Here is an 11,116-nt window from a genome sequence, read left to right as displayed (position 1 = left end):
ATTTAAAGCTTTTGTTATATGTGTGTGTATGTGTTTACAAATGTGTGTGTGTATATATATTAGGTGGGTGTATATATATATGTAACTATGTATGTATATTTATGTAATTATACTATCTTTAGATATGTATATATTTTAGGTAGATATATATATATGTAATTATGTATGTATATTTATGTAATTGTACTATCTTTAGATATGTATATATATATTAGGTAGATATATATATATATGTGTGTAATTATGTATGTATATTTATGTAATTGTACTATCTTTAGATATGTATATTTATGTATTGTACTATCTTTAGATATGTATATATATTAGGTGGGTGTATATATATATATATTAGATATATATATATATATATATATATTAGATATATATATATATATATTAGATATATATATATATATGTAATTATATATGTATATTTATGTAATTATACTATCTTTAGATATGTATATTTATGTTTGTGTATTGTTTATATACATTTATATCATGTTTATATATTAATCTAATTGTGTTAATTTTGTTCTTTTTTCTTTTACTTCTTTCAGATAGGTCTTCTACTGTTGGAAAGCCTGGATTCTGTAAACGTTGCAACCGCCTTATTGCTGTCTCATGTCACAGTGTTGATGATAACAAGGAAAGGCAAGGAAAATGATTTGACAACGACATCTACTACTAGCTACGTTGGCTACAGCCTAGCCTGCTTCTTATCGCCCTAGTGTGGTCATATCTCTTTCTACCTGCGATTTAAAACCTCACTTTGAATGAAGTCTGTCAGCCGTTTGAACACCATGCTTAATGTTAGTGACACCACTAGAGATCACCAGACATGTCTGAAGACCTTCCAGACAGCTCATTTCCCTAAAAGTCACATCATTAGTCCCATAGAGCTGGCTAAGAATGGCTTTGAGTACACTGGCATTGGGGACCGTGTTCGCTGTGTCTACTGTCAAGGAATGCTTGACGACTGGCAGCTGGGAGACAGTGTGGAGAAGGAACACAGGCGGCATTTTCCTTATTGTCCGTTTGTCCAGGAGAGAGATATGAACGATCGCATTTACAACTCGACACACATCTTTCCCTCATTTCTGCCAGACAGCTTCGAGAGGTTCCACACAGCTGCTACCCAACCTGATTATGTGCCGTATGCTGCACTTCGCACCCGTTTTGGTCAGAATTCTACAGCTCAGACTCAACTTTCTAGCTTACATTCTGCTGCACAGAATGGATGGACTTCAGACGTGCGTGATTCATTGACCAGCAGGTTGCCCAGCAGTGTACCGACTCCAGTTCGAATTCCATTCAGTATCCAAACTGCTTTACCATCCCAATATCCATATTCTCAGAACCTCAGCTTAACAGCATTACCAACATCTACTGCACCTGTTTATCCTGGAGAACACACTGCTCAACACACGTCTGGTTACTCCTCTACACCTGCCATGCCTCGGTATGCATCTCTTCATGAACGTATTCGCACTTTCCAATCTTGGCCTCACAAAAAGCCCAGCCGGGAATGGGTTGCTGAAGCAGGGTTTTACCAACTTGGTGAGTTCAAAAGAAATTCTCTTTTTCCCTTTCATTTCTTACTCCACACTCCCACCCCCACACTTTTTTGTTCTTTTTCTTTTATTTTAAATATTTCTGTTTTTGACAAAAAACTTGCATTTACTTGATTAATCGGTTGGCCACAGCTTAAGCTGAGTGGAACATTTTCAATGTAACAACTTGTTGTATAAGTACAGTTAATATGACAGCACATAGCTTGGACAGACTGATTACTAAAACTATTGATCAGTTTATGGCAAAGGAAGAGAAATCTATTGATTAGTGCTGGATACATAGATGGCTGGTGTATTTATTAGTGACTGACCTCACCAACAAGACCATTCTGTCTGAATATTGACCACCTACGAGGAAGCTGTGTTTTGTTTGTTGTCCAAATTCTAGGTATAATCTTATAAAGAATTCAGCTACTTGGAACCTTGTGCCGTTATTTCTTTCTCTTGCCGTCTCTGTCCTCAACTCAACTCATTACATCTCCTCTTAATTTTTCTTTCAATCTTCACCTCCCTCCCTTTCTCTGTCTACTGTTTCTGCTCTTTGATTCTCTGCAATTATTGATTTATTTCGACCACTTTTCTAGCTGAAGTAGTGTAATTTAATTGGCTGCTTTAGCAGATGAAAAACTGACTAAATAAAATATTGAGGCAAAGAAAACATCAAGATGAGTGAAATTCAGTGTGGGTTTTGTTTTTTTTTTTTGTTTTTTTTTTCCTCTCTTTTTTTTTTTTTTTTTGGGTGTTGTTGGTAGTCTGAAGTAAAATGAGTTACTAGTTTTAATAAGTTACTGTTATATATACTAGTTATAATAAATATTTTGTGGAGACTGGAGACAAATCAAAAATCTGTGATAAAGGTTAGAATTGTGGTATCCGTTGTAATAATAATAATAAAATAATAATGATAACAATTATAACAACAACTTCAAATTTTGGCACAAGGCCAGCAGCATTGTGGGAGAGGTTAGTTGATTCCTAAAATAACAATAATAGTTTCTTTTATTGGCCACAAGGACCCAAGACATTTAGGACAATGTCAAAGACAAAATGCTATACACAAACAGGTGGAGGTTACTACAACAATAAAATAATGAAATTTTTAGGGGAGAGGGCTATTTCAATTACAGTACTCTACTAGTACTTATTTTCATTGACCCCCACCCCAAAGGATGAAAGGCAAGATCTATCTTGGCAGAATTTGAACTCAGAACACAAAGACAGATGAAATGCCTCTAAGCATTTTTTCCAGTATGCTAATGATTCTGCCAGTAATAATAATAATAATAATAATAATGATGATAATAATAATAGCAACTTGCGGGTCTCCATGGTGTAGGTCAGCATATTTGGAAACATTATGTTAATGTATTAAACACAAGCAAAGAATTTCCTAAAATTATTTTGAAATCCTGCCATTTAATCAAAACTGTACTTTTAAATGTAATCAAAATGAACTTTGAAGGTATTGCTTATTTAACTTCTTTTAATATCTCTGACAGATGTGATGTGCTTTATAGTTTAAGGAAGTAAAAGATGAATTAAAATGATAAAACTTATTCATATATATATTTTTAAAAAAAACTACATTTTTCACTGTCCAACCACGACCAGGGTTCAGTCCAAGTTATTTACCAATTGAGATTATTTTCATTTCTTTTCAGTTCAGCTACATATCTCTTGATATATCTCTAGACTCATCAATGTACCTATCTATCTAGCTAATTAACTATCATATCTACTTTCCCTTCTACCAATAAATATATATATATATATATATATATATATATATGTGTGTGTGTGTAGGTCCCGGTTGAGTCGGGGTTAACCACAGTAAATAAAGTACTCAATACATAGCAGAGTAAATTTATTTTATAGAAGGAGCTTCTACAGGACTAGAACTGTTTCATTCAAATGAAATCATCAGGAAGTTCTAGTCCTGTAGAAGCTCCTTCTATAAAATAAAATAAGGCATTTAAACCTAATGACAAAAGAAGAAAAAAAAAATGAATAATGGCGGTGCCCCAGCATGGCCACATATATTGATAGATAGTTAAAGTGAAATAACCGTGGTTGTTACACTTTTATCTTTTATTAGTTCAAGACCAAAAGCTGTGCATAAATTAATAGATTTTCATGATATTGTTTCATTATGTTGAACATTTTGATTGTGCCTGCCATTTGAACACACAAGTATAATTTTATCTTGACTCCCCCCTATCTCTTCTTTCTCTTTCTCCCTCTCTTTTTCTCCCCTTCTCTCTCTCTATATATATTTCTCTATTCAAGTTATTACTTCCCTTGGCGTAAGTGTAACACACAGACAAAAAAAAAAAACCCGGACAAGCAGAAACAAGTAGAAGAATAATAATAATGTCCTTTCTTGTTTTGGCACTGGGTCAGTAATTTTTGAGGGTGGGGAAGTTGATTACATTGACCCCCCAGGGCCCAACTGATACTTATTTTATTCACCCTGAAAAGAGGAAAAGCAGAGTCGACCTCAGCAGAATTTGAATTCAGAACACACAGACAAAATGTTGCTAAGCTTTTTGTTTGGTGTGCTAACAGCTCTGCCAATTATAATAATGATAATAATAATAATAATAATAATAATAGATGTATTGATTTATTGTAAAATTACGATGATATTTTCAACTTTATGGTCATGTTCCAAACAAAGCTGTCTTAATTTCAGCCATCTGCTGTATAATAAAACCTGACTATTATGAAGAAAATGGTCGTATTGGGTGAGCCATTGAGGTAGTTTCCTGTGAAAGTATGCTTACCTGGAGAGATCAATCCAGATTATATAGACACCTTATGGTTTATAATGCCCATAAAGGAAAAGAACTTTGTTGAGATGAGCAAAGATATCTAGGCTGTACATCATGTCTTCAACTACTTTGCTTCATCAAATGTCCTGTTTATGAAGATAGTGGGAACTACAGGGAGCAGTGTCGTGTGTTGAAGGGGCCAGTGCTGTGTGTGTGTGTGTGTGTGAGAGAGAGAGAGAGAGTCGAGGAATCAGTGACATGTGTATATGTTGAAATCTTTGCCTCCACCCCTCCTTTTTTATAATGTGCCTAGAAGATTCTAAGATGGTTTTTTCATTTTACTCTTAATATACAGCAATATTAATAACTTGTGTGTGTATAAATGTATGTGTGTATGTGTATATATATATATATATATATATATAGGCGAGCTGGCAGAAACGTTAGCATGCCGGGCGAAATGCGTAGCCGTATTTCGTCTGTTGTTATGTTCCAAGTTCAAATTCCGCCGAGGTCAACTTTGCCTTTCATCCTTTCGGGGTCGATAAATTAAGTACCAGTTACGCACTGGGGTCGATATAATCGACTTAATCGCTTTGTCTGTCCTTGTTTGTCTCCTCTGTGTTTAGCCCCTTGTGAGTAGTAAAGAAATATATATATATATATATATATATATATGTACATGTTTAAATGTACATTGATTTACGTACAAGTCTGTATGTATATGTAAGCATATGTATGTTCATGTATGTATATATTGTAAAATTACAGATGGCTGGCATTTAGGTGAACAAACCATCAGATGAAACTTAACCCTTTTGAATCAAACTCCCTCAAGACTGCCCCCTAGTTCTGTGCTACCAGCTTACCATTTTAAAGTGATCCAAGTTAAAATGTTTCCTTGAAATTTTCGAACAGCAGCTTAATAATAACTAAGGCATTTATTGAGTTCTTCATTACTTACAAAATTTGTTGAAATACGAGGCATTGTATTTCAACAGGACAATGGAAAACATAGGATTACAGCCCCCTGTCAACATGAATTTTGCAATAAATTTGACTCTACTCTCAGTATTGAGTTCCCAACTCTGTAAATGTTCTTTCAATCCCTCTCTCTCTCTCTTTCGGAGAGGCACTGAGCAGCTATACACACACAGCAGTAACTTCCACCTACCGAATTCAATCACAAAGCTCCGGTCGGCTCGGGGCTATAGTGGAAGACACCTACCCAAAGTGCCACGCAGTGGGACTGAACCCGAACCATGTAGCTAGGAAGCAAGCTCCCTAACCACACAGCCATGCCTGCGCCTACTTAATAATTAACTCAATTTAATTTGCATGCGTGTGGGATGTTAATCAAGGTAATAATGAACATTTACTTATGATGGGACTCTCTTCTATTCATAGTCAAGTTAATTAATCATAAATAAATATATGCATATGTATTTGTGGTTATGTAGTTATAATTATGTATATAATTATATAATTTGAATTTAAATACATTAAAATATATATTTAGCATTTTGCTAAAATAGTTTTGGGTTTAAAATCTGTTCATTATTAGTGTCATGTTAATTCTTTCAGAATCTAAGCTACTGAATTATTTTCGCACCAGGCTTAAAATATCACTGTTATACAGAATTATATATGCAAATAATTATATTTATCTGTGTGTGTGTTTGTGTGTGTGTAAAAGCTATTTTATAAGTTTGGCTGAAGACAGAAAAAAAGAACTCAGATCTTATCATGTGAGGCTTGCTTTGTGGGTGCATATATTAGGATTTTGATAAGCCATGTGGAGTTGTAAATAAATTGTTATGTATAGACATGGGCATAACTGTGTGGTAAGAAACCTGTTTCCCAACCACATGGTTCCAGGTTCAATCACACTGCATGGCACCTTGGGCAAGTGTCTTCTACTATAGCCTTGGACTGACCAAATCCTTGTGAGTGGATTTGGCAGACAGAAACGGAAAGAAGCCCCATTATATATATATGTTATATATATATATTATATATATCTATATATATTTGATATATATAGATAGATGATAATATATATATATATATGTATATATATATAATATATATGTATATATATCATATCTATATATATATATGTAATATATTATATATGTAATATATATTATAATATGTATATATATATTTTGATATATCTATATATGTAAATATATTATATGTATATATATATATATATATATATATATATATATATATATATATCAATCATCAGCATCATCATTGAACATTTGTATATATTATATAGATATATATATATGTATATATATATGTATATATATATATATATATATATATATATATATATATATCATCATCATCATCATCATTGAACATTGTATATATAATATATATATATATATATATTTAGCAGAAGTAACAGAGTGACTCAAGGTACTGCCATTTATCAAATAAGTTGCAGGTTGATGACCTGTGAGTTTTTATAACTGGTGATAAAATATTTCTTTCTTTCTGGGTTCTAGATAAAATTTTAAAATCATAATAATGATTTTAAAATTTTATGGATAATTCAAATAGTTTTTCCAATATTGTTGTTCAACAAGCCAATTCATAGATAAATAAAGAGGGAAATATATTTATCACCAGATATATAAACTCACAGGTCTTCGACCCCCGCAACTAGTTTGATAAGCCCCAACACATGAAACTCTGTGACCCAAGTTATTCTGTTACATCTGCTAAATATTAATAAAAATATTCATATACTAATTGAGTTCTGTTTTTCCTGTTTGCATTATCATACCTGTATATATGTGTGTGTGTGTATCTTTGTTTGTCCCCACCCCTGCTTGACAACTGTTAATTAGCAATTTAGCAATAAGGACTAATAGAATACTCTCTCTCTTTTACTTGTTTCAGTCATTTGACTGCGGCTATGCTGGAGCACCGCCTTTAATCGAGCAACTCGACCCCGGGACTTATTCTTTGTAAGCCCAGTACTTATTCTATCGGTCTCTTTTGCCGAACCGCTAAGTGACGGGGACATAAATGCACCAGCATCAGTTGTCAAGCAATGCTAGGGGGACAAACACAAACATACACGCACACACATATATACATATACATACATACATATATATGACGGGCTTCTTTCAGTTTCCGTCTACCAAATCCACTCACAAGGCTTTGTCGGCCCGAGGCTATAGTAGAAGACACTTGCCCAAGGTGCCACACAGTGGGACTGAACCCGGAACCATGTGGTTGGTAAACAAGCTACTTACCACACAGCCATTCCTGAATAAGTACCAAGTTTTAAAAAATAAGTCCTGTGGTCAATTTGTTCGACTAAAATCCTTCAAGGCGGTGCCCCAGCATGGCTGCTGTCCAATGACTGAAGCGAGTGAAAGATGAAAGATATTATTCCAAACACTTATATAAATAGGGAGAGAGAAAGAGGGAGGTTCATGACTTTCTCTTTTGCTTTTCTCTGAAGAGGGCTTTTAATCATCATCATCATCATTGTTCGACTGTGGTCGAGACAATGGAATTTACCATGCTACGCCAGACTTCACGGTCCATCATGGCATTACGGAGGTCCTGTTGCTGGATGCCTGTATCCCTGGAGATTACATCAGGGTAGGAGAGTGTGCGCCCTCTGGTATTGCGAGTAGATGGCTTCCAGAGGAGAAGAGTAGAAATTACTTCTTTTTCAGCTCTACAACAATGTCCAGCAAACTGGACTCTCCTACCTTTCACAAGAGATGACACAGGTGGTAGTTTCCTATATATTTGTCATTTGACTGTGTTTAGCCCCTTGTGGGCAATTAAGAAATATGTACTTTATTAGTCAATTAGCTGAGTATTGTTATTAACATTATGGGAGCCAACTTGGTACTGGGTGCTTTTTATGTGACACCAGTACTGGCAGCCCTGTTCCTCCTCTAACGCAAGACTCCTTTTTATTCATCTTCTCTGCCCACTATTTCTGGGGGAGTCACAGGAGTAGGGTCATGAAGTCCCTCTTCCATAGTTCCTATTGGATTCCCAAGTTTTATTATTTGAATTATAAATAATCTATATATTGTTTTGACTGGGGATTAAGCTAAAATAGGAGGGAGGAGTTCAGGTCAATCATAGGTTATCTAAAGGCATCTATATTGTTTTATTTTAAAATTTGTGTTAATGTGGATTTTGTGGTGTTTTGTAGCAATACACACATGCATGTACACACACTATCAGTCTGTGTGTGTCTGTGTCACACAATCAGTGGGTATATTAACCCTTTCGTTACTGTATATATTTTGAGATGCTCTGTGTTTCTTTCAATTACTTTAAATATAACAAAGAATTTAGTAAAATAACTTAGTTATCATTGAGCTAGTGTTAAGAATATAAATTGTGACTAAGGTTTGGTGGAAGATTTTAATTCAAAACTTATGAAAACAAGACATTTGTACTCAGAGCCAGAGCTGGTTTCAGCTGGGTTGGTATCAAAAGGGTTAAGAATTGTTTCTCTATTATATATTTTAACCCTTTTGTTACCATGTTGCTGTTGAGATGCTCAGTGTTTCTTTCAATTAATTTTAAATATACAAAAATTTAGTAAAATAACTTTGTTATCATTCAGCTAGTGTTAGGAACATTAATTGTGACTAAGGTTTGGTGGAAGATTTTAATTCAATACTTATGAAAACAAGGCATTTGTACTCAGAGCCAGAGCCGGCTTCAGCCGGGTTGGTAACGAAAGGGTTAAGAATGCTTCCTTCAGAGTAAGATGTTTCCTCTGAGGATCAGGAATGAGAAACTCTGAGTGGCAACCTGCTCAGAATCAGCTTTGAATGAATATTATTCTGCTTTATTTAACAGTATTTAGTAATTTCATCATCTTCATCATCATCATTTAGCGTCCGCTTTCCATGCTAGCATGGGTTGGACGGTTCAACAGGGGTCTGGGAAGCCAGAAGGCTGCATCAGGCCCAGTCTGATCTGGCAATGTTTCTACGGCTGGATGCCCTTCCTAACACCAACCACTCCGTGAGTGAAGTGGATGCTTTTTACGAGCCACCGGCACGGGGGCCAGGCGAGGCTGGCAACGGCCACAATCGGATGGTGCTTCTATTGTTTAATTGCATTTCACAATAGTGTTATACCACCATGCTTTGTGTGTGGGTGTGTGTGGGTGTACATACCCACACACACATATTTATAGGGCTTTGATTATTGTGTGTCTGCTGTAGGTATTGCAATATATATTACTAAGGTGCTATTTTACTGTGTTAAATAGATTTAAACATCAGATATCTAATGCATGTATGTATATAAAGAATGTATGCTTCTTTTACTAGGCCGTAAATATAAATGTATAAAATGTGTAAAATTATTGTTATTCATCTTTTCAACACAAATCTGGATGAATTGTTCTTGAAATCTGAAATTATCAATAACACACTTTTTTTTTTTTTTTTACTCAGCTTCAGGCTAGAGGCTTGCTTTTTATCATTGAAAGAGGTGTGTGCGTGTTTACTTGAGTATGGATGTGTGTATGCATAAATGTGTGTGTTTTTGTGTTGATTTGTGTTTGCGTGCATTAATGTGTGTTTGTACTTGTGTGTGTGTGTGTGCTTGGATGTGTGTGTACTTGTGTGTGTGTGTGTGTGCTTGGATGTGTGTGTACTTGTGTGTGTGTGTGTGTGTGCTTGGATGTGTGTGTACTTGTGTGTGTGTGTGTGTGAGTGCATGTTTGTGTGTGCCAGCACCTCCCCGATATGTGCCATACCTATATGTTATTGACTAACTTTTGATACAGTTTATCAGCTGAATCTCTTCATTGTCATCACTACTTTCAGGATTAAAGGATTTAGAAATTAATCCCAAAATACAGAAGTAAAAGCAGATGATATTATCATCAATCATCATCATCATCATCATTCTTTGTGTGTGTATTAATGATAATTATCAATGGATTAAGTTTGCTCTTGTCTGAGAAGTCATTGGCATTTTAATATTATTCCTATATATTTGAAATCAGACCACCATATTGTCCAACCAAAGTTTTAGGGAACCCTCTATCTATTGATCCCCTACACTAGGGTTCTCAACTGGGTACCATATGACCCTCCGGGATCCATATAAGATTTATGTGCAATAAGTTGCTTTATAATTCTACAATGCACAAAATATTCTAAAAATTTTTGCTTGGTAAGCATCAAACGGCTGGGAGGGTCCATCTGAGTAGAATAGAGATCAAAGGGGTCCATAGGTAAAAAAAATGATTTAGAACCATTGCTCTACACTAGTGTTTCTCAACCATTTTTACCCTTGTGTAACCCTTAAAATAAATTACATGTCTCAAGGAACACCTACACAAAAAAAAAAGAAAATTATATACCATATCTTTCACATATTTTTTCATCGTAGTTCACGTGGTAAATATATGTATATATATTTATACATGTATGTATATATGTATGTGTGTATATATATATGTGTATGTATGTATATATGTATGTGTGTGTATATATATATGTATGTACGTATGTATATATATGTATATGTGTATGTATATATATATGTATGTATATGTGTATGTATATATATATGTATGTATATGTGTATGTATATATGTGTATGTATGTATATGTGTATGTATATATGTGTATGTATGTATATGTATGTATATATATGTATATGTATGTATATATATGTATATGTATGTATATGTATGTATATATATGTATGTATTTGTATATATATATATGTATGTATATGTAT

At 34.3% G+C, this 11,116-nt stretch overlaps 1 protein-coding gene across 2 annotated transcripts in view; it reads left to right on the top strand.

Moving 5' to 3' along the window:
• The first annotated feature begins 560 nt into the window (after window positions 1-560).
• The window catches only part of LOC115223194 (cell wall integrity transcriptional regulator CAS5-like), a 102,456-nt gene continuing 91,900 nt past the window's right edge, over window positions 561-11,116 (top strand). For both annotated transcript variants that reach the window (XM_029793650.2, XM_029793649.2), the window contains exon 1: window positions 561-1,560. In XM_029793650.2, coding sequence (XP_029649510.1) covers window positions 777-1,560 — 784 coding nt within the window. In that variant the 5' untranslated portion in view covers window positions 561-776. The remainder of the gene's footprint in view (window positions 1,561-11,116) is intronic.

The sequence above is a fragment of the Octopus sinensis genome, linkage group LG22 (assembly GCF_006345805.1).
Source record: "Octopus sinensis linkage group LG22, ASM634580v1, whole genome shotgun sequence".
Classification (NCBI taxonomy): domain Eukaryota; kingdom Metazoa; phylum Mollusca; class Cephalopoda; order Octopoda; family Octopodidae; genus Octopus; species Octopus sinensis.
This window is presented reverse-complemented; position numbering and strand designations above follow the sequence as displayed.